Raw genomic sequence first — 25,096 nt, 5'->3', positions numbered from 1 at the left:
GCACAATAAATAGGGGTCTGAAAAAATTTTGGAAAGAGGTTGAAGAATGAACTGTTTCTTCACTCAGTACAGTTCAGCGGGTGTTCAGTAATTTTTTTTATTTCATTAACAAGAGCTTCTAAATTGGGGTTTTGCTCCTTTTGCCTTCCGTTTGATTGTATCACATTAGATGAATTACCTGTTATGTTGGAATAGTTTTACCTGTGACTTCTGCAACTTTCCCAGTCTTTAAGTACCACCAAGAAATTCAGTCTTTCCAAACTGTTTGTATTATACTGCAAAGTTACTTACAATAAATGCAGTCAAAACAAGATAGACATATATGCAACTTATCCCCAAAGCACCATATTGTTATCTCTTTTGCACATATAGGGAAGGGAGGAAGTACACGTTTACTATGGAGATTATCAGGTTTAAGCCATCTACTGCTGGTTGACGCATATGCACTCACACACACACAATTACACTGCAGAGATACGTACATCACTAATCATTCAAGATTTCTCCCACAATACCTCACAAAGCACTGATTTTGCCCACTTAAACAGAAAGTTAAGCTAATTGCAATGCCAGAGAGAATAACAAAGCCTTTTGTCTCTGATCTCCTTTGACTTTGTACTAATGAATGGGTTTTTTTAACTTCTGTAACAAAATCTAAACCATCAGAGATACTATAATTTTACCTCAGTGTCTGAAGTCTTCAGAACTTATGAATTACAATCTGACCAGCTGCTTGGCCAACTCAGCAGCTTATTTCTTTTGAAAGTTATAGCAATAAATTGATTCTTCTCCTCTTCCATTTGAAATTTAAGAAAACATACTGTGTCAAACTACAGTCATGTGAACGTTCTGCCAAGAGACATTCAGCATGTAGACCTTTTGGAAGCTGGAAATGTGGCTTTGAAGAAACTTCATGTTATGATATATGGTTTCTGAGAAGTTTTCTACATCTTTGCAATAGCAAGATCAATTACATACATACATGCTTTCAAATGCACTGAACCATTCACTACTGCCACATTAGGACTGTCAATGGATTTCTTTTAATAAATTTCTTCCCAGTACTGCGAACAAACCTTGTCCTAGTCATGCAGATTTACAAGCTCTTCAAGAGTAAGAAGCTCCTGGGCATATGGAAAGGTTTACAATCAGCAGTGTAGCCTCTCTCATTTACTTACAGTGAATAGTAAGTGGTAAAAGTAACACTAAGAATCAGAAGAGAGTAAGAAACTCCGTGAAATCTTTCTGCTTGTCTTTAATGTACGTCACCAGTTCCTGCTTTCATAAGCTACGTTATACTAGAAGCCATATTGTGGATTCTAATGCACAACCTGACTGACCAGGTAGACAGATGGGGAACTGGGAAAAAGAGAGAATCTTTTCTTTGTGGCCCGGCTTACAGAGTAACCCCCACAGTTTCTGTGTTTCCCTTCCCAGAAGCAACAGCAGTTACCTATTCCATTAGCATATACAATAGGTTATAAATCATGAAATGGGAACTTCAAAAGATTCTGAAGTGAGATTAAGTTCACCCTACCCTTCCGCTCTGAAGTGCAAAGTGCCTGTGGGACAGAGGAGTCTCATGCAAGAAGAACTTTCTCTTTGTGCTCTATTGAGAAACTCAGTGCAAAATATTTTGGCTTTTCAGCTTCTGATCTGAACTGGAAGCAGCACATGAGGTGCACAGTAACATTTGCTTTGATACGACGTGGTTGCATTATTCAAATGTGTTTGCTCAAATCTAGAACAATATCCAGGTTTTAGTTCCCCTGCCAGAGATTTATCAAGGAGATTTGTATATGCAGTGCTTTCCCAGCCTCCCACTGCCTTCAACAGAGACTCACACAGATACCAAGATACACTTGTACAGAATTCTTCCACAACTAGATCTCAATTACACCTCAGTGTAAACAAGTGCAATTCTCCATTATTTACCATATAACTGCACATTTCCGTACAGAAGTACATTGTAATGAGAACATAAGAAATATAAAAGTTCCAACTGCATTCTTCCTGAATTTACTGTGAATATTCCATTCTCAACTACAGCCTGATCAAAAACCAAAATATGCTCTCATCATTTACTTTCCAGTCTTGGTGAAGCCAAAAGATCATTTCACTTCAACTTCCCCTCGTGGTTGCTCTTTCTTCAAACAGCAACACTGGATCAATGAAAGGAATAGCAGATGTGTGTGCATACAATCCTTAATTAAGCAAATGAAATATATGTAACTGTTGCCTGTACAACAGTCAAGGAATTGTGCAATTCTTCAAAATATATGCAGATCTGATTTATAAAGGAAAAAATCCATCTTTTCGCTTCTCACCTGTAACTTTTTCCTTTCTATTCCCAAGTGGTAGTGTCTAAAGAGGCCTTTTAAAAGCTCATAATCTTTTAACAGAATCAGATCCCGATGAGTTTGCTAGAAAATAATGAAATAAAAATTATAAAGCTATCCCTTTAAGAAGAAGAGTGTGTATACTCATGAATTCTGTGACAGTGAAATAACCAGAGAAGCTGATAACCACTAAGGGAATTGAGTTCTAACCCATGGATAGGATATAAGGAATAAGGAACTGGATAGAAAAGGCAAGGAAAATGACATATGAAAGTTACAGAAAAATACAGATCTGAAAATTATTTATAAAGGCCTGATTTAACTTTAACTGAAGTTAATGGATTTGAGGGAGTTTAGCTGCTTGCACAAGATGCTAGTGCCATTCTGAATTCATGATAAATTATTGTTTGACGATTTCCTTTTCCAGACAGAGAGAGACTTCAGAATTATCATTATGCAACTTCGTTGTTTCCAGAAGAGAGAAATCATTTCCAAGTTGCTTTTCTTCCCCTTGCGTCTAGTTATAATTACTAGTTAAAGAAGACTCCCTCTAATAGTGAGTGCAGCACTTGGAAAGTGGAGTTAAGATGTCTCAATATTCTGTACCTATGAATGTAGGTAGCAGAAATATGAAAAGAAGGCAGAAAGACAACATCTGCCCAAACAGATGTTTGTATTAACAAAAGACTTGCTAATACAATAATTGGTATACAAGAGAAATGAGCCCTCATCAGATACTAAATAACGAAGAAGCAGGCTATTCTGCTGTCTGGGTTTTTTTTGAAAGGCAGACCTGGAGGATGAGAGCATAGACAGAAATCTAAGGGATTACCCAGTGAGAGGCTGACAGCCTCTATGTTATCCCGAGAGCATAGTTTCAAACATCCCCCTAAAACCAGCAAGATAAAACCAGCACACTCATGAGGACATGTGGCTGTCAAAATTTAGCAAGACAGTGTTCCAGCCTGATCACACTGTATTCTGTATCTTTTCCATTGTGCATTCCTCTACACCTTTGTGGTTCCTCTCTTGTCACTTTTTCTCATCTTTCACCTAATCGTAAGACCAACTAGATCGTATTGCAGGAACATTAGAGGACAATATAGTTCATCCGCTCCAGGTCAGTTTGAGACCAGGCCTAGTGAAGGCATAGGGCTTGACCAGAACAGCCAGATGACGTCCCAAACTATTGCTGTCACAGCCTATGCTCAAGGCCAAAGCATCTATCCATGCACGGTCATCTCTTCATCCTATGTCCTGATATGTTCAACACAAAGTCTCACAAAAAGACTTTTATTTTCTTGCTTCCTTTTGGTACATGTCTACGTCAAAATCAGAAAAACTATCAACAGTTGGCAACTCAATCTTCAACAACAGAAGCCTGGCAACTTCAATTTTCCACCAATAACTTCTATCCAATTAAAAAAAAAATAACTAATATCCCTTTCTGAAAAATGATTATGATTTTTTTTAACATGACTTTACCTAAGCACAGAGTTTCATGATACTTAATAATTTGGGCTTTTAAAATTATTTTTCTCATATGCTAATCAACAACTTTCAGAATAATGTAAATTTTCTAGTGAGTGTGCCCAGAAATGAAGCGGACAGATCCCTCTTCACTCAGAACCCTATTTATATATCGTGTATACAGTGACTGCCTTATGAACATCTTTGATTTGACTCTGGTTATTCCACTAAAGCTAATGTAACATCTCCAAGTCTCAAGGAAGAAAAACTTGAGTTCGTGCCACTGAAAAGTTCCTATCCTTCTTTCCAGAATTTCAAGATACTGTATGATTTTAAAGGAAATTATGTGCAGTTTTTAGACATTGAGTACCATTCTGACTCACTGCTGGGAAGAAACAAATTTTCCATGACCCATTACTAACAAAATACATATAGTGATATCTCAATCCAGAGTATGGTATATTAAAAAATACCCCACCCACAAACCAACCAGCCACAATAATGCAAAAGGAATTACTAGAAAATAATTGCCTTTAAGTTATACCATTTCTGTTATTATTCAAAATGCAAAGGTCACTTAAATCAGGACTGCTTTTAGTACAATTTCAGGGAACCAAACAGAAAACTTTGAGAGAGAAAAGTCCATTTCATTGGCTTGGCATCTTTTCAGCCCCACAACTAATTGTAAGTAGAATCTCAATTAAAATTTCCAGCTATATGAGGTTATATGTAATACCTTGTACTGATTCTATTTCCCCTGAAATTTTGCACGTTTATTTCTAAGACAATCACGTACAACGATTTACCTGGATTCCCCAAAGCTCTCCAATATTTTGATACAGGCAGAAAAACTGGCTCCCCCAATGAGACAATCCACGGGTGTATTACCTTAACAGTCTGGTCTAAAAGGAGTTCTGCTTCTCAGCGGGGGTTTGCATAAGAACGCTGCTTGTGGGTTTCATTATCATGATCAGTAGAGAAAACTGCTCTCCTCAGGATATTAGGCAAGAAGTGGTGGGGGAAAAAGGAACTAAAATTTGTTCAGATTGTTTGGCTGCTGCCATCAGCAGTGTTCACCAGTGATCTAAAAGTACTGCAGTTACCCCATATTGCGGAGTTCTGTAAAGCTATCTTAGTGCATACAAGCTTGAGTCTTTACAGAATAATGGCTAATGAAATGTGTGTGGTAATTATAAGCACAAAGACTCTTGGGTCATCAAGTCTAGTCCAATGCTACCATCATTCCCACTCATCAGGTGTCAGCTAACGTGTTTGCTTGCTCCCACCTTTGCCGGTAGGATCTCAAGAGATTCCACTGGCCAGTTTTTTAAAGCTTTTGTTATGTGGAGATTTTTTTTTTAGAAACTATGATCAAACATTTCTTCTGCCCTTCTGCCTGTGAGTTCATTACACAAATCAAAGACTTTGAAGAATGATATAGATAAGAAAACCGATTGTGAGAAAATAAGCTTCACAAGAAATTCTAAACCTGTGTTTGTGCTGAAGGTAAACCCAAACCACGAAGGCAGAACCCTTCAGCTCAGTGAAGCTCAGTGAAGCTTCTGGAGTTCTGCCCAGGGATGAGATTGCAGAAGAAAAATTGTGTGTCTTTAAGCTTCATAAAAGGTTGTTTGACTCTTCCTCATTGTCTATCACTTCTTCTTCTGCACAACTTCCTTAGTATTTTTTGAAACATTTTTGAGTGTCAAAATAAAGCATTGGAAGTGTTTGATATTTCTACATAATTCTACAAAAAATTCTATCTTAGCTAGCTCAGAAGCTTATTAGAGTGCTGGATGGAGCTTATTTGAGTTAAAAACATTGCCACATGCTTTATATTTGCCACTTGCCAATGATAACTGTTTTTTTGTTACATAATGCAATGTTTTTTTCTTAGTGGGAGAAATGCAGTTCTTTATGCTATTCATTCTGCTAAACACTGTATTTTATGTATAAAATCATATTTATTTGTGAAAATAAACATTCATCACCAATGATGAAGCATTTATTATTAAGGCAGATTAGACTTTGTGACTGTTGCTATTCTATATGGCGGTCTTCACGACTCTTTTAAGGTGCTAACTGTAGCAATATAGTGATTTTTCATGGGTAAACACTGCTGCAAAGGTTTGCGCATAGTATCAGTGCTAGACGAATCATGAAATGATCAAAGATCTTTGCAACTCTGAATGCTAGACAGCTCCTGTTGTCTTCTCTTTCATCCAATACACAGAAATAAATATATCCCTAACTGATCGAATGCTGCTGAGAATATAAATTGCAACGAACACAATGAAAATAACCGTTTATGCTGTGAAATTGCTGTGAAAGCTGCCCATCTGCAATGTCTACCGTATGTCTACTATGTATGCTTCATTTTACACTTGCAGGTGCAACAGCTTCCCAGATCCTCTCTGTTTTTTCCACTTATTTCCGTGAAGGATATTTGTGAGTCATTTGGGGGAATTAGCTATTTTTAGGTGAAGAAAGAATCTGAAGGAATTAATATTTTAAGGAACAGGACCCGCAAGCCTGAAAGCAGCTTATAGATATTTTGCCTTTTATATTTGTCACAAAAACAACAGCAGCAGCAGCAATAAAATCACAAGATTATATTCAAACAAGACAAGAATATCAATAATGATAATGCCTTCTCATGTATAAGCATGCTATTCCAGACTCTGTGTAGATCAAAACCAGCATCTAAATCCCAGCATACCAATGGTGTGTTACTGTTCTCATCTGCAACTTTTATGACTGCAGCCTTAAGTAGTTTTTTTTATAAAGCATTTATTCAACTTTCTGTTTCCCTGTACCTTTGGGAAAAGTGGCTGCTTAGGAATCAAATTTGTCAAAAACAGAGGAAAGAAAAAAGGGGAGAAAAAAAGAAACTCACTGAGTTTCTCTGCAGTAAGTGCTAGTCCATCTTTTTAAGGTATCTTTTATCTACTGATGTCCTGAGCTCTGAAATGGTTTGAAAGGTCAGGCACTCCTATCTGAACGCCTCTGTCTTTCCAGTCCTACACTCACAAAGAAAATCATAGTCAGTATCTTTTACCTCCACAGATGTCAGTACCATTGTTGGAGGTGGTGTAAACTGAAGTGACATGATGCAAAATAAAACTACCTTTTTTTCTTTCCATGTTGTTTTTAACCTGCTTCATTTCACTGAGCTTAGTCAATTACATGATCCCAAAACAGATGAGTCAGCATAACAGAATTAGGGGCGAGCGAGGGTGGGAGAAGAAAAAGACAGAAATGATTGGCTGGGGCAGGTAATCCTTAAACCATGTATGTATAGGAAAAAAAAGTGCATGGGAGAGCACCTTTGGACAGATAATACACAACACATGCAAATATGTGGAGCGCCTAGCAAGAGAAAGTCAATGTTAGCACAGTTTTTCACTTCTCTTCCTGCCTCCTCCTCACTCTCAAGGGGCTTTTGCCTCCTAGCGGCAGACTAGGAAATGCAGCAGCAGAAATGACACATTTCTCCACAGATAACCTCTTTGTACATACTTGTACCGAGGGAGTCACAGTCTACCTGGTTTCATGCTGCTCCCTGGGGGATAACATTTCAAGCATGTGAACCTCATCCGAGGGCAAGGCAAGAGTTAGCAGTCCTGCTTAGCAATGCTGTGCCACTCCCCAGAGTCAGCAGTTCTGAGTAAAAGTGCCACCTCGCCGCGGTGGCGATCCTGTTACAGCATCACTTTGGAAAGTACCTGATTTTCAGTAAAAACTTGATATTCCTGAACACTGGCAGGAGCTTCTGCCTGCAATTGCTACAGCACGCTATGAGAACGAACGTTTCTTGTAGCGTCAGTCAGTCAGTTATCTTTGTGTCTGCAGACAGGGCTAGACTTCCTGAAAAATGTGCTGTTGCATGTCCATCGAGTTGCCATTTGAAGGAGGTTTTAGTATTTCTGACAGAAGTTTGATGTGGTCATGAGTGAATTAGCAGCATTCTCTCGTGTCTACATGCACTGTCATGCTTATCGGAACAACTGGGCTTTCCAGCTACTGTTTGTGGACAGCTGAAAGCTCCTCCAGTCAATGCTGAGGCTCTTCTAAATTGTCATATTCAATCCCTATAATCTTATAACTGTTGACTGTTATTACCATATTTATATTTGTCTGAACAAGGAGTGCAGAAATCTGTTTCCACTATTTATAGGTAGAAAGGTAGAATTGGCAAATTCAAGAAAGAAGTAAAATGATACTGGCAGAATCTCCTTACCCCAAATATGCTTTGTGAGGGACGTGTTTCTGTCACGAAAGAAAGCCCAGTGTAATCCAGAGCATCACAGTCAGGTGCATGTTAAGCTCCTGGTTTTCTGCTTGGGTGTACGCACTGTATTAAATGACTCCTTCCAGAGCACAGTCCTTCCCATGGACATCTAAAGCTGATGCAAAGTACCTGCCGTACAAAACAATCTTACATGCAAAAAGCCAAAAGTCTTTCTTTTTTGTGACTTGACCTTAGAAGCGCTCTGTTGGCTCAAATCTTAAGCAATTCTTCTTTGAATTCAAAGCTTGTATTCAGGTATTAACTGTCATATTCCACCAAATTACTCATCTTCATTGCCCTGCACTCCCCTCTCTATGCTCCGCCCCTTGGGTGCCCCTCAGTACCCACCCCACCATATCTCAGGCTCTTCCCTGTCCCTTTTGCTGCAAAGCTCACTCATGCAGGGGACTCAGATTAAGTGGCTTTTGAACTAGGCTTTTTTTCCCTGCAAGCTCTGTAGTTTTTGCTGATGTCAGTGCTTCTGGGTTCTGTCTGCGTGGGTTCAGCAGCAGGAGTTCAGGGGGAATGGAAAGCAGCACGGCAGCAGAAAGCACTCCGGACAGACCAAACGGGAACATCAGGCCTTCGTTAAACCCTCCACAGGCACCAGAAAACCCTCTTGAAAGTGCACAGTTCACCATGGTGATTAAGAGCCCTGATGCATACAGACACAGCCCTGTGAAGCACAGGCTGGGAGGACTCACAGAGCTTGCCACAGCACTATTGCCCCTCACATCCCACAGGTCGTGTCTCATTGAGGGCCTCAGCTGATCACCAGTAGTAGCTTGATTAGATGATTTTAATAAGCTAAATTGCAGGTGATGTGCATGTAGCTGTGTTGGTTGCAGCAACCAACTCGTGGCCTGAGGCAAGGACGCTGTGGAGAGGACCTGGTGGCCATCTTGGTAAGGCAGGCTGGCAAGCAAGCTGGCAAGCAAGCGGTCTGTCTGGCTGGGAAGCTGGTAGAAGCTGAAGGGAAATCAGTAGAGACTGGGGAGAGAGGGAGTATGGAGGAGCATGGCAGGGCTAACAGGAGCTGGGCACAAGCAGTTTGCATGGGGAAAGGAGCTCTGGCAGCTCTGCATGGGGAGGGTGGGCAGCCTTTTGCCTGCCCTCATGATGTTTGCTCCCTCAGCCCCCCTCTCCTGTGCCCCTCAGCAGTGGCCATGCCTGTGCCCTGCCTTCCTCCACCATCAGCTCATGGGGCCCTGACTAGCTCTGTGCCTCCCTGCTGGGGCTCAGCCTGTCATGGAGGGACCCAGGGCTGGCTGGAGCCAGCGCAAGCCTGAGAGCGTGGGGTGGCCATCTTAGCAGCTGCTATCAGCTGCATCCTGGCACCCAGGGAGAGGAGAAGAGAGGGAGCCTGCACTGGGGGAAGGGGAGATTGGGTGGGAAGAGAGGGAGGAAACGACTTTCTCAAGGAAGAAGTTGCTTCAGCTTCCTCCCCGTATACCCTCATGTAAATGGTTGGGCAGGGGATTATCCACTGGCCCAGCTTTGCCCTTGGCATCTCCCCCAGCTGCTGATGCCAGAAGGAGGAGGAAGTGGAAAAGCAAGAGGAACAGACAGCTTTAGCAAAACACCCCTGACTTCCCTTTCTCCTCAACATATCCTTCCCTGCCTCCGCATGGGAGGCAAAAAAAATGTGCAAGAACATGCAAATACCTCACCACGAGTTGTGCAAACCCTGTGGGAGGGAGAGAGGGATCTCTCTGGACATCCCATGCTTTCCCACTCAAAACTTAACAACCTCCTTTCCTGCCCTCTTGTATGTTAAAGCCCCATCAGTTCTTAAAGTCTCATCTGCTTTTGGTGCAGAGAAGCAAAACAGAAACCCATGTTTCCTAAAAAGCATCCCAGCTCCAGGCAAGGTCCTGGTCTCACTGTTTGCCTTTCTGCACTAGCTTATGGGGGCACAGAAGACTCACAGCTAATGTCTGTGTCTCTTCAGGCATCACCTAGCTCAGTTATCATGAGCTTTCTCTGGGAAGTGTCTTTACCCTTCAAACTCTCCTCAAACCTCTGAAGAAAAGGTTTCAGATGAGAGCAACTTAGCCTCTCTTAATGGTTTTTTACCAACAGGTCTTCAGTTTTTTCCTTTTAAAAGGTGGAAGATCAGACTATATTTGGTAGCTATTGCCCAAATCATACCAGAGCTGGTCAGGCTGATTTTGCTTTAAAAAGATGTTTGCTTAAAAAAAATAAAAACCTCAAAAACAGATTTCCATGGTCAATTTTGATAAGTCAAGCAATTAGTGATAAAGTTAAGATAAAAATGAGTTTTAATGAAATGCAGTTGACATCTTTCTGTACTTTATGTGCTCTCAAGAAAGTACCTGTAACAAGTAAGGCCAAATTTGAAAACATCTGAAACAGAGAAAATAAAGGCTCAAGTTAAGTTCTCATTTGCCATGAATCTTTCACCATTCTGCCTCTGCGCCCTTTCACGGTGCTTCTGTGATAATTAGTATTATTTAGTATAACTGCAGCTAATAATTTTAGAGTCTCTTCTCATGGTCTTGAATTTTAACTTGTTAGTTACCATATATGCTGTATTACAAGTATGTTTATATTTTAAAACATGAAGTGGGAAAGGCCAAGTTAAAAAAAAAAAAAAAATCAGTGCTTTACAGTTTAACCTGATTTATATGGTAGAATTTTTATCTATGTTGTAATGAAACCTTCTTGGCTTATTTTGTCAAATCAGTTTTCCCAGGCAGTCACACAGCTAAAGAGTGTGTATTTTTGTCTGTGTATCATTAACAGGTTTCAGAAAATAGATGATTACTTTCTCATGCAAGTCCTCTTGACTCACTGAAGAGCCGGATAAGAAAGGAAAACGCTCTTCTTTCCATGCTGGAGCTCCTTTTCTTCTGCTCTTGTGCCAGGAATAACACAAGAAGTATCCAACAAGGAGCTACACTGTAGAGCTCACCAAACGCCATGTTCAGGTGGGCGAGACGTTATATAACGCTGATCTCTGATATCATTCTGTAATGTCTCTTTTTTGTAACTAATGTAGTACCTTGCACTGGGGAGTATTTACAAAACATCTCTATTACATCCTTAATCTTTTAACGGCAAGCAAATCAACAGATGAGAAATGCACACAAGAGGAACTAATTTTAGCAAGGCTTCACAATTTCAAGTACAGTTAATCTAGCATCAGATATTTTTGTCTATCTTATGAAGTTTTTTCAGTTTCTTGTCCTTTGCATTGAAAAATACTGCTGATTCTAGTAGAACCAGCTGATTTGCAAAGGCCAGAAAGGAAAAGCTGCTAAGTACTTTCACAGATTTTGTCCTTCAGTAGCATTTAATGACCTCTCTATAGATTCTCTGCTCTCAGAGTTTATAAGCAGTGCAAACCCATACAGAGCAGTTGATGAAAAGTGATGTGTACTATTAGCAGTTTGTGAACTACTTCAAAATGAGCTGTAGCACTAAGAGTTGGACTAGATGATCTTTCGAGGTCCCTTCTAACCTGGGCTTTCTATGATTCTGTGATAGCAGTGACTCTCAGTTTTGCTTGCAGGTGGTTCTGTTGAAACGCTACCTGCTTCTCACCTGAACTGCAGGATAAAGTGCCTCCACACAAGTAATTAGTGTGCTTATCACATGGCTGAAGAGAGCCTTCACACAGGCAGCTACTACCCACCAGCGGATTAGCCATAACTTGCTGGACTCTGCAGCTGGACCACCACCAGCTCCCTGTTTCCCAGTCTGTTCCGTGAGTTCAGTCAGTGCAGAGACTCTGAGTGGTGTTTGAGAGTGCAGAATCAAGACCAAAGCAGAGTGAAACAGAACTCTGTGACAGGATGCAGTTAAGGTTCTTTTTTGTAGAACTAAAACTGTGTTGTAAGGAGGTAGGGAACAGATTGGGATCCCAGGTTGTGGAAGGGAAGATGTATGGTAGAAGAGTGGGGAAAGGAAGACAAGAACACATTTCATGTTCAGCTACTGCCACTGTGCAAACAGAGATTAGGAATCACCTGTGTAGGCCTGGCATGCATTCTTTCTTGCTGCAGACCCATTCTACTTGTTTATAAATCATCATTCATCCGTTTGCCACACATCCTATGCACCGTTTCTGCAACTCCTCCTGTAGTCAACAGTTTAACCACATCAGTGGAAAATTCACAATAGAAAAAATGAGCCTATGCTGTCATGATATTCAGTCACCTCGACTAGTTGTACCTTGAGGAAGTAATACATTCTCAGTGTTGATGTGAGGCATGGGACACCTAACAGTTACTGTTTCCCCAAAAGGCTAGAAGCCTGTGTAATGACCTCTACTATTTTTCACTGCAGTTTATAAAGGTGCCTCCCCTCAGGGTTGCTGCTAGGGAAGTTGAAGACTGTTCTATATCAGATGTCACTGAAAAAATATAGATTAAAAATATTCAAGAAAAGGAAAGAAAATGAGAGAAAAGGAAAGGTACTGGGGCATGGGGGGAGAGGTGCTTTTCAATCCAGATTGTTTCACTGGTTGAGGTAACCAACACAGCATTTGCACCAGCAATAAAAAGAAACACAGGATTAGAGTAACTGTATGAGAGCAGTGCTTGGGTAAGGAGTCCTTAAACAACTGTTGCAGTGGAGGAGAAGGAAGGTAGGAACACACCCTTCAAACATAGCTTCAGGACAGCTTGGTTGGTTTGACAGCAACAAGCAAAATACAAACATACCATAATTTCTGTGCTACACATGGGCAGAATCCTTCTTGTTCCCATCTCCCAGCCAGTACTGTACTGCAAGGTCTCCCATATAAGCCTTTTGTTCTTTTTTATACTTTTCTTCCTGGACCACCTGACCAGTCACAGAACTGGTCAAACCTCAGAATTGCTTTCATGTAAGCAATCTCACATTCTCTAGTGTGATTTTTCTCGTGTGAGCAACACATTTTCAAGGATTGTCAGACATGAAATCAGGCATCTGGGAAAATGTTCAATCCAGAATGGTAAAGTTTAATTAAAAATAAAAGCAACCTTTTATATGATTTCTTAGTTTAGTACAATTCCTGACATCAGTAACAAAGACAATGATGTGACCTAAATAATAACAACAAAAAGCATACTCCCACAGCATAAACATTTCAAAACACAAAATAACTTCAGAAATGTTCCTATTTTCCTAGTTTTAATCAAAGACAATGAAGTTTAAAAATGAAAACCCAGTTTAATCCAAACATTTTAAAAAAGAATGTTTCAACAAAAATTTTCCTAAGCCCTTCTGCCTAGGATTTGTGTAATGCCTAACATCCTTTCTATGGCCTGATCCTTTGGGCTTTTAAAAAAGTTTATTCTGACTAGCAATAAATTCTGATCCCTGATCTTTAGCAGGTAACAGCAGGTTGGTCACAAAGCTTGCTGGCTTTAAAGTGACTGGTTAACCTGTGATGTAAACCCATAAACAAAAGAAATGGAAAGTTAGGTTAAATAAGAATGCATTCATCTGTGCCTCTGACAATCACAGCAGAAAACCAGCATCAGTTTTCCATCTGCTGAGAGTCCTCTTGGTAAAGTCAATTTAGGAAAAGAGTGTACACAAACCCCGTATTCTGAAGCCTTGCTGGTACACTCAGAGTTTCTTCTTTCAAAAAGAATACTTCTTTCTTCCTGCCCTACTCTCCTGTCTTTTTCCGAGACTCCCCTCTCTTCTGTTAACCTCACTTTTCCCCTTTTTATCCTATACTTGGAATGTGCTACCTGAGAAATGAGAGTTAAGTGGGCCATGTGTCCCCTCTTCCATCATACACCTGCCCTGCAGCCAGGTTAATCTCACCTTTCATCTATTGAGCAGAAGGGAACCCTAATTCATGCGGCACTTTCTCTGTGCAATTAGTGTGTGTGTATTTTTTCTGTAGTGTCATTCCCTGGAGCTTGCGCAATAATGATGTCTAATGGAGGAGCCACTCCCGTCACAAATCATAGCCTCACAGCGTAATTTAGGTAGGGAGGGACCTCTGGAAGTCATCTTGTCCAACTGTTTGCTCAGAGGAGGGCCAACGCCCCCAGATTGCTCAGGGCATTCTTCAGTTGCATTTTGACTATATGGAAGGATGGAGAATCTGCAGCAACTCTAGGCTGTCCCAGTATTTGATTTCCCTCACTGTTGAAAAAAAAAAGAAAAAAAAAAAAGGAAACTAATTGGGATTTTCCTTTGTTGCATCTTGTTTCCAATACTTCTTGTTTCCATTGCCTCTCATTCTATCACTGTGCGTCTCTGAGATGAGCATGACACCCTCCCATTAGATATTTGAAGACAGCAATAAAGTCTCTGCTGCCTTCTTATCTCCAGGCTGAATAGGCCCAGTTCTCTCAGCTTCTTGCTGTCATGTGTCCTAGTTCCCTGATCACATACTGCAAGCACAATGAATTGGGTTTTTGCTGTTATGTTTGCTCAATGCCTGCCTGCTGCCTTGCCTCAGAGGCAGAGAAGTTATGACTGCTTTCTTAAGTTTAATCATGCAAATTTAGTTGCTTACCAAGTCTATTATTTGCAGGCACTTGAATCTGCTGTTTACAGGGTATGTGCAAATGAGAAGGTGAAATTCAGCAGGGTCTCTTTCAGTTTCGCTGTCTCCTCACAGAGGCTACAGGCCATGACAAATAAGGAGGCAGCACGTACTAGCCTTTCTGCTCCAAGGACTAAAGCGTATAGGGAAAATTTTTCATTTTGTTGTTGTGCAGGATCACACTGCCAAATTTGTTGCTGAGCACTGGCTAGATTGAAAGGTAAGGCCGGTCTGCTGGGCATCCATTGAAAGATGGGCCATTGGGTAGATCATCAATTGCATAGGATGCTCTTATTGTGGAGGATAGAACAGCTACTGACTGTGGTGGGGAGAAGAGCAGCAGGAAGCAGAAAGGCACCGGTGGTCGCCTAAGGGAGGTCTATATATTGACTATTCATTCTTGTGGGCTAGTGCATAAATTTGAGCCCTAGCAACTACTCTCAGAGACTGAGGAAAAGAGATCTGATTGAAAACTCATGTCGTGTAAGGAAATCATTCAGATCAATGGAAACCTAGTGGTGGAATAATGAATTAGAGACTGAGGTCCAAAAAAGGATAAAGTGGGACTAGTCGTAGAGACCGGACCGTTGGGGGATAAACACTTGAAGACGTAAAAGGGATTGTCAAAAGGATCTGGAAAATAGTTTAAGAATTACTAAGAGATGGAGTAGATCAATTGTCATGGCAAAATTGTTGTTTTGAGGGGCTTTGTACAGGAGAAGTAAGTGAGAGCCTGGAGACGTGATTTCCAAAAGTTTTTCTTCTCCAAGGAGAATAAGACAACGAATCTCCCTATGACTCATCTTCAGAATCAAAATGCAGATGCCTTCAGAGGTTTAGAGAAGGGTCATGGTATCGTAGAGGTTGTGACACTTCTCCAAAACTTTGTTACACAAGTGACTAATGGGAAAAAAAGCTGTTAGGGATGTGTCAGCAGAAGTGAAAGGAACACCCATGCATAGCTGCAAATCCAAGTTGCACAAGATCCTCTGATCCCCATTTAATTCTGTGAAAACATAACCCCCCCAAAACGGTTAAAAAATATTTTGCCAATATTTATGGATTGAATTTGGCAAATTCCTTATGTGCCCCATTTTTAAGCATGTGTAATAAGTTGTTCTCATGAATTTTCCACACCTTTCAGTGATGACATTACAAGTTGGGGGCCATTGTTCACAACTTCAGTGCAAGAACATGGTGAGGCTTTCTTTCTGTACATTTCTGTGTAATTTTTCTATTCTTAATTTTCTATGTACTCCAACTTTTTCATTGAGGGACGCTGCTGAAGGCAGCTGCTATTTTTGTTCAGTTCAGATTTTTCCTGTTAAGAGTCCTGAACTCTGATGGAGAACTACTTTTATCCTTTTTCGTTTGTTGGATTCTCTTAATTAGAATACAGAACAGTATGAATGTTCTCTTTGTAAGAAAAAATACCTAAAAAAGACGACTTTTTAATTGAAATGAGCCTGCAAATCCCATCAGGTTCTTAATCCCAGCCTGTTGATTCAACTTACTTTACTTACAACTTACAACAAAAAATAAAAAAATGCACCTTTAGATATCCTTGTGTTACCTGTCTTAAACTATCAGGAGACATTAAAAATATACTTACATGAGACAGGTCTGGAATAAATGACTACAAAAAGGTCTCATATGATAAATATACAAATGAAAGACTGCTATCAAACGAAAAAGGATATTAGGGCAAATGCTGCTAATTCCCACCTTTGAGTGTGACTGTAGAGAAAGGCAGTACCTTTAGTAAATGGTGACCAAACACACTTTCAAGGAAAGGAATCAAATGTAGAAGCTTTTTCTTGAAAGCAGAGTGTTTTGGGTTTTTTTCCAATTCCTTCAAACACTGTTGGTACTTTTAAAAAAGCAGATAGCTTGGTAGCACTAGAGAAAGGGAGCTGGGAGCCCTGCATTAACTTGTGTAACTTAGTCTTTGTTAGAATAGGAGAAGCTGACACATAAAATCCAACATTTTTCATGTTACAGTTTGGGTGGCAGAAAGAAATATTGGGGTAATTTTGTATCTTAGAATGAAATAAATAAACATGGTATGTTCTGTAACAGCTTCACATTTACATTTGTTTATGAATGTGATTTATCTTTGTCTAATTTACATACCTAACACATTTTCCTATCTTAGCCTTCTTTTTGTCCCCCTCAGGAATGGGAAAAACTCTTAAGGATGAAGGTCGTGTGAAAGTTCAGCAAAGGTATTGTTGTTCTGAATTTTAGGGGTCTCTGCAAGTCTGTGTTTTGTCCAAGTTGCAAAGTACAGGGGTGGGGAAGGTTGGAGTTCATTCCACTCCTCTTAAATAGGCCAGGATGTTGCCTGATTTCAGTGTGAACGGGCTGAGCACAGATATGGCTGGATGTCGCAAGTCCTGGCTTGCCAATAGTTTCCCTTAATAATATCATGGGGCTCTCAAGTTGGCAGCAAGACACTGCAGGATAACTGGGATGCTAGTGTGGAGTGTTCTGAGAGCAGTTTGGCCCTCTGTGCCAATCTAGAGGCATCATTGGGCATTATGTATGCACAGAGCATTGCTGTCATTGGGTACTGTAGACAATTACTACTGTTCCACTGCTTGACTAGCTTTACCATTACAATGTTTTCCCTGGTGTCTTATACCGTGACCAAAAAAGCATTTTTGGATTTCGTTGGGACAGGTGTTCATTTATAACATTTTTGAAAGTAGCGTAAAGATCAGGAAAAAATTTTATCTCCCTCAGTGTTTCTCTACTTCTTATGCTCCACTTGGGCTTGACAGACAGAAAATTGTGCCTGGCTCACAAAGACAATAGTATCCTGAACATTTTATATTCTTAGCCCTGCGAGTTGTGTTTTGCACAAATAAATTTCAAAATCTGCTGTGTTCCCAGTTATGCAAGACACCTGGATCTGCTGGTGTTCTGTGGCTATCTGAAGTCCAGTGACCTCAGTGATCTTTGCGGGAAGGTAGAGGTCGTTCACACAGGGTTACATGTGAGATTGGTCCGAGTGTGGTTAGACTTTCAGCCTGTCATATAATCAACTATCATGTGTTCCTGTGCAGAATCAGTAGGACTCCATTGACACATAAAAGTTGGTTGTAAAATATTGCACTGAAAGACAAGGTCTTCTTTTTTTTTTTTTTTTTGTCTGGTGAAACTAATAATCTTAAAATGTACTGTGATGGCCTTATATCCCTCATGTCCCTGTTTTGCCCATGGTCGAGGAGAATTAGAGGCGTCCCTATGCTTGGAGAAATGGAGTCCTTTCTTTTTAAAAATGGTGAGCTGCTCTTTACTTTCATTTACTTGTATGTAGTTTTCAGAAAACACAGCCCAAGGTGTGTGAAACCCACAGCTGTCCTGATAGTTGCCTAAACACCAGACCAAAGGTGATTAATGTTTGATGGTAGAACTTTCCATCTCTGTTTTGATGGTGATTTTCTTTGCTTGAAAGATGTGAGGATTCTTCAGTTCAGAGAAGGGTAAAGCATCTCTCTAGCCTAGTAATTACAGCACTCATTTAGAAGTGGGTAGACCTAGTTTCAATGCACTGCTCCAAATGCTGCTCAGGGTTTTTTATGACATGACCAGAGGCACCTCTTTCCAACATGTCTGCTTTGGTCACTGAACCATTGAACCCTTGGTATGAAGATGATGCGGCAGTCCTCTCCAAATGGGCCTGCTAAATCTGATGAGACGGAGAAGATTACTTCGTTTGTGAACCTGATGGAATGAGGCAGAAGCCCTCTTAAATGGGAAATGGCATACTGATGGAACGCTACAATTTTAAAATCTAATTAGAATCATTACAGAACATGGGCTGCACTAGACACTGCATTCCTAAACACACAAAGCTTTATGCTGCTCCTCATGGAGGTATCCAGACCCTTGGCTGTCTATCTTATAATGGATTTTTTTTTAGTCTAGGCTTTCCCTACAATACAAGGGGAAAGACAAAGAGAGATTCTTAGAAACCAGCATCTCAGCTGGGCCACCTAACTTCGGCAAGTGTGTTAGCGATGGGAAAGTTTATAAGAAAAAGCAAGTTCAACAGACTGAAGGCTGATATGCTCTTCCACGCTCTACTAGATGTGGAGACCTCTCCTCTTTAGAAGAATTTCTCCATTCCTCATGTTTCATGAAGATGTTGGTCCAAGTCCTGGTCAATGTTATATTTCCATTTTATGGAGATTTTGATGTGGTATAACTCCTTGGGTACTTCTGAATAGCTTTGCATTGTGCAGTGTGGACATTCCCTTAAAGCATGCAGTTACGTGGCATACGTTTCTTCCTAAATAGTGGACCTAGGTGCCTAAATGATGGGCATAGGTGCTGAAGGAGGCACCTTTCAGGATTAGATTAACAGACTTGGTTGACAAGGGAAACATTCAAAATGCTAATAGTTAAATTGTACACAAAGATATCACAGTAGACAATCTTAGCAAGCATATAAAGAAACAAACATCCCTAACACTGAGATAACCCTTAATATATTTCTCAGTCCTCCCTGTCACTTTATATGCCTGAATCCTGTCTAAGGATAAGTGCCTTATTCCACTTTTGGCTGTGCATACTTAGGCCCTCTCTTTCAAAAGAATAACCCAAGGAGGCACTTCCTTCATTAAAGAACAGATGGAGATGGGTGTGAGTCCCTTTCTAGCCGTGAGGAGTATGGGTTTCAGTGTCAGCTCCCAGAATTGCTATATAATGTACAATGTAACCACTTGTGAATAGGAAGAAGCTTTTTCTGACTATCCATTAAAGTAGACCACTTCACTACATGGTCATATTTTTTGTGAGACAAAAATCTGGTCCCAAAGGATTAATGTATTTTGACTATCCCGGAAGAAGACAAAACTCTTTCCAAGATGAATGCTACAGAACTACAGCACTGAGCCCTGACTGAGTTATTTCAGGGCAAATTATGGTACTATAGCTGTTCTCCAGGGATTGCCTGTGTGGAGACTTTTTTGTCTATAGTCATGTAAGGTGAATGACAGAGTCTGCAACAATTTAAATGCAAAGTTAGTATGAGGCAACTGATGAGGCAATGTGAATGCCTTCCAAACTGAGATACCTAGAAAATGTGCCGCACCTCACTTTTTAACTGCTGTTCTAGCTCCATCTGGATGTTTTGACTAAATAGATCCCAGCAGTCCTCTCTGCTTTTCTGGGGTTTTCTTTAAATTCTTTTATTTTCTTTTTTTTTTTTTTCCTTTTTTTTTTTTCTTTTTAAACCAAATAGATCCAAATAGATCAACCAAATTCCTTGGTTGGCCATATCTGCATCAGAAGATTTATCTGAATTCTCATGTCTCAGAAGTTCTTTTGCTTCTCATAGTATATCTGAGAATTATCAGTATCACTGCAAGAAGACAGGCATGTTAAGGGTTATTTCTCTAGGTCAGAAATCAACACAGCTTGTCTTGGCTTGAAGTCAAAGGAAAATGCAACCTTTTTCCTTTGTGTTCATCAGCTTCAATCTCACATGAAGCTACACCTGCCAGCAGCTATTACTGTAGTTCTATTATTTTTTCATCTGATATTATGTCTAAGTGTTTTGGTTTACACTTGGCTCTGTTATGATGGTCAGAAATGAAATAGTGAATTCTATGTTTTGGTCCTCATTTGGATCTCGGGATTCCGCAGACCTTGCTCTGCTCCTTCCATCTCTTCCTGTATGCACTAAAACCAGAGCCAGCCTCAGCCAGATTATGCCCAATCTCATGTTCAAAAGGTTCATTGGCTCTTTTTGTAGGGATAAGTTTGTCTTCCCACTCTGACCTCTGTCTACTGTAAAACTGCTAGAAAACAGACTTTCCTACATTCCTCCACCTTCTTCAGTTACTTGTTTTGCTCTCCTCCTAATTTTTTTTCCCATCTTCTCATGTTGCTATAATATTAGTTGCCACCCATGCAGCATCAAAGAAAAGACCAAAGAATGTGATTTGCTTCCTTGGTGAGGCTTCTGGGTTGCCTGTGATGCAAAGATGAAAGCACTCCTTTTCCCATAGTGCTATATAACATTGTCAAGGATATACAGTAAGCATATGAATTCATGGTTTGCATTACTTTGAATTGTCATTCATATTTGGATTCAGAGAAAACAACCTGGAGTTTTGAAAAGATTTAAACAAAAAAGTGTAACTGTTAAATTGTTGCTTATTTTCCAAATGCATTTGGCAACACCAGAAGTTCTGTGTTCAACATATTTGCATACTTACTTACTGTTTCTAAACAAACCATTTTGTGACAGCAGCTAGACATTTGAATCATGCCAGAAGAGTGTGTGTGTTTGCCTCGCAAATTTTAACATAGGGTTTTGCAAATACAAAGGCTCCATGTATATCTGGGCTCCTGAATGACTAGCTCAAGTTAAAGAATCTCTGCAGCAACCAGAAATCAGCAGACAACAGCACAACGAGATGCTAGTTTGGCAGAACCATTGGCAGTATTCAGATCCCATTTATCCATATGTAAACCCAGAGTAAGTCAAGTGACTTGAATTGAATTATTGGTGTAAACAAACATAGTATTTTTCCCTTTAGTACTTGATTCTACACAGTGGGGTTCCTTACAACAGAAATAAATAGAATAAGAAGTATCTGTTTTATATTTTAAACATAAAAAATATTATTTATGTAAACACTTTGAGGCCATTGCTTCAGATTCAGGAAGAATTCGATCATTGTGTGAAATAGAGGCAAACTCAACCAAAACCCTCCAAACTTTGTGAAGTATTGTTAAATGTGAACTGTGTTCTGCATTCAATCCTATTCACATTGCCGTTTTTCAAGTGCTACTTGCAATGGGCAAAGTTAGACCTTTTTCCCCATGAAGATACTGAATTCTATAGCTTGGGTTCCTCTCTAAGTTTCATGAGATACCTTTTTTCTCTTGAAACAAGATTGACAGCTTCAAATAAAGAATACCTCTTTAATAATACCACCTCAAGGGAAAGATTGTTTTATTTGGGCATATGTACCATGATAAAAGTATAGAAGATACTCCAGGAGTTCTAAACTATTTCCCAAAGCAAAGATGGCTGAAAAGCCATTCAGTTTTCCACTTTTCAACATTTATCTGTAGAACCACTTCTCTTGAAATTATTGATTTGGTTTATTAATAAAATGCTTATAAAAACAGACTATATAGAGTTTGGAATTTTAAAGAAACTGTCTTTTTAAGGAAACAAATTCTACAGATTAGTAAAAAAACCAAACCCAACTATATTGAAGACTTACACATAAATGCATAAATCTTGAGTGGAGATTTTTCCTTTTTTTTTTTAGTTACAAAGTACTTCTGAGTCGAAATAATATAATGCAATTGCTTTCTGGAAATCTAATTAGAAGGCTTGACCCATTCCCATTTCTTGCTTGGTGTCATATTGACACTTGACTGTGGAATTCCTCTAGATACACAAACTAATTTGTCAACTTAGCTTTGAAAGAAGCTGTTTTCTCTTCCTTAATTTTGAATGCCAGAATCAGTAAGGCCAGTTCACATGATGAAGGAGCTAAAAAACTAAAAAGTTTCTTCATCCCCTCAAAAGCAGGAAGTCAGCTGCAAGGAACTGAATTGAAAACTACTAGAAATACATTTAAAGTTTTACAGTCACATTCACTGCAGTTTTAGTACTAAATCTTATCCATCCATGTAATAAAAAGTAAATGAATAGAGCTCTGTACTTACCATAGTTTCGGGCTCTCTGTCTCCACAAGTCTGCTAAAGAATATGTACTGTACTAGAGTGAGTCAAAAATGTTCTTTGTCTTTCACACTGCACTTCCTTTTTTGAAAGTGTATGTGGTCTATCCAGCCTTCACAGGAAAAGATATCAGCAAAATCCTTGTTTTGCATATTATCAGAGACCTAACAGAATTTTTAACAGCATTTGTTTGGGATACACTGCACCACTGTGAAGGACGAATGACAGTGAATGAGCATTCATTCATTTTATGACCTCCAAGATTATAATGAAAAAACAGGTCTATGCTGATGAGAAAACTATATAGTTATGTTTCCACCAATCTTTGACTGAATTAAAAAGGCAAATATATTTTCTTTCTGTCTTTCGTACTCTGGGTTCCTGAATTTTCTTGTATTCAGGCTTCACTACCAACCCCATACACATCTCCTTCTGGCTCAGATTTTCATAGATGTTTAAAATCTGAAGTAATTTTCTTCTGAACTATATTTCTGTCAATTAACCTTTGAGTGTTCAGCTTTTCATAGCTGATATTATCAGAAAAATAGGATTGTCCTGGTCCGACAGGATATTAAAGTGCTGCACTGCTGCAGACTTCCTATGCACAAAAATTGAAGGAAGAAAGGGCATATGGCCATAAACCTCACTGAGCTGGATCTAGCAAAAAAAAACTAAAACAGAGGACTTAATGAAAATACGTGAAGGAAGGAAGAAGAGGAGTGAATACATGCTAAATGCAGGGGAGGGGGAGTCACTGGTATATTTTGGGTGATGTCCAACTACTAAATAAAAAATCAGTTGAGTTTTCAATAAGCAACCTTCTCTGAATGAAGTAGTGGGGGACAAATGAAAATGATAGTAAAGTAACAGAAAATACCGTATCTGTGTCACAAACAAGATTTAAACTGCATTTTGTGGTGAAATCAGGATTTTCTCATAATCATAGTACTAGAGTACTGAAAGGATTGCTGCATTGCTGTAATTTACAATTTTCAATTAAACCTTCAATGCAATATATCAGTGTTGTCTATAATATAGATAATAGCAAATACTACTAGAGATACCTATAGTGGCAATTAGCAAACATATTACCTATTTTCTAAAAAGCAGAAAATTACTAGAGCAGCTACAGGCTTATTTGTTTGAGCACAACATTATGCAACTCTAAGAACAGATCTGAAAAAAAAATTGAAAGAGAAAATATTAGGTATATGTAGCTACATTTAAGGTAGGTTGCATTAAAGATGGATTACATCTGAATAACTTAAAATCCGTTTTACAAAGTTTAACTGGCATTTTAGGCAAAGGTAATACAATTAACTTGAGCTATCTAGATTTAAGCAGAGTATTTCATATAATGTCCTTTGTTGAATTCTAAGTGATGAGAATTGGGAGAGGAGGTGACCTGTCAGAAAGACTGCGAGGTAGATAACGAGCTGGTTAAAGCAGCATCAGTTTAGAAGTGGAAGGGGAATTCCTGAGTTTAACTGGGATTACTAGCAGTGTTCTGCAGGCATACGTCATGGGACTGATCCTGCTCATTACTTGGGTCAGGAATCTAGTTCAAGAGCTGGGCCTATACCGCTGTTATCTGATGATGTACTAAACTGAATGGTTCTACTAATACTGGGGAGATTCAGGTCATTACACAGGAAGAATGAGAAGACTTTGTGTATTGGAGTGGTAGAAGTCAACCAAAGTTTAATAATAAAGTCATATATTTAGGGCTAAGAACAAGAATTTTTGCTTTGAGCCAGGGAGACAGTAAGTATGAGTCACTAACATGACATGCATCTGTGAAAAGTGCACGTGATTCGAGTGCACAGTTGGCATATGATTTTGGGGAGATGCAGGAAAAGAATTTGTGCAGAGCACTGATGAGAAGTCATTTAGAGTATTGTGTGCAGTTCTAGTCAACTATGTTGAGTGACCATGAATTTAAACTGGCACAGGTACAGGTGAAGTCTTCTAGTATGAGTAGAAGGACTTCCTGGCTTCTGAAAGGACACTAAAAGAGCTTTCCTTGTCTAACTTAAGAAAGTGGAGATGAAATGACAAGGTCTGTAAGTATCAAGGAAGAATGATTATTTTTACTAAAAAATAAAGGATTGAAATCAAAGGGGTATAAATAGGTTTGAGTACTTTTAAAGTGGAAATTAGGCAAAATTTTATATTCATTTATATTCATTCATATTCAATAATGATCTTCCAAAGAGGACAGAGGAGGAAGGAGATCAGTAAGGCTACCAAGCAATTCATGAAAGAAACTTAATGGCAGGACAGGGAGGATTTTGACATTAGGAAAAAAATCTGTTTGTCAGATGGAGAATACTATCTGTACTGGAAAGATGCTTGGTCAGCAAATCTGGTCACACTGAGGGCTAAATCTCAGACTATGGTAGGTTTCCCTGGGCCTATACTCTTTTTATTGTTTTTAACCAAGAATGTTTACATGTGCAGCTCTTGAGGAATTGCTCTGTCTGCTAGGGATTTCCTGATATCTGATAGCTCTGCTCTTGTTGAAGATTCCTGCTGTTCCCACAGTGAGGCAGTAACATCAGTTCTTCCACCAAGAGCAGCTTTATTCCAGGTGCACAGTGCAGCAAAATACATAAGTGTTAGGTGTGAGGCTTTCTGAAATGTTCCAGGAAGACTGCAGGCATGCTAGGTGCATGTGTGCTCCATCCATTGAGAAGATCCTGTGTTTGCACTTGGGAACATTAGTTAGTGGAAGCCTATTAATTAGTGGAAGGCTATTTCCAC

General features: G+C 39.5%; 1 protein-coding gene across 3 annotated transcripts in view; it reads right to left on the bottom strand.

The window, feature by feature from the left end:
• Positions 1-22,400, bottom strand: part of FYB1 (FYN binding protein 1) — a 68,664-nt gene extending 46,264 nt beyond the window's left edge. For all 3 annotated transcript variants that reach the window (XM_075138093.1, XM_075138094.1, XM_075138095.1), the window contains exon 1: positions 22,319-22,400. In XM_075138093.1, coding sequence (XP_074994194.1) covers positions 22,319-22,321 — 3 coding nt within the window. In that variant the 5' untranslated portion in view covers positions 22,322-22,400. The remainder of the gene's footprint in view (positions 1-22,318) is intronic.
• Between the last annotated feature and the right edge of the window lie 2,696 nt (positions 22,401-25,096).

The sequence above is a fragment of the Calonectris borealis genome, chromosome Z, assembly GCF_964195595.1.
Source record: "Calonectris borealis chromosome Z, bCalBor7.hap1.2, whole genome shotgun sequence".
NCBI classification, from domain to species: Eukaryota; Metazoa; Chordata; class Aves; order Procellariiformes; family Procellariidae; genus Calonectris; species Calonectris borealis.
The sequence above is the reverse complement of the archived record's forward strand: the minus strand, read 5'-3'. Positions and strand labels throughout refer to the sequence as shown.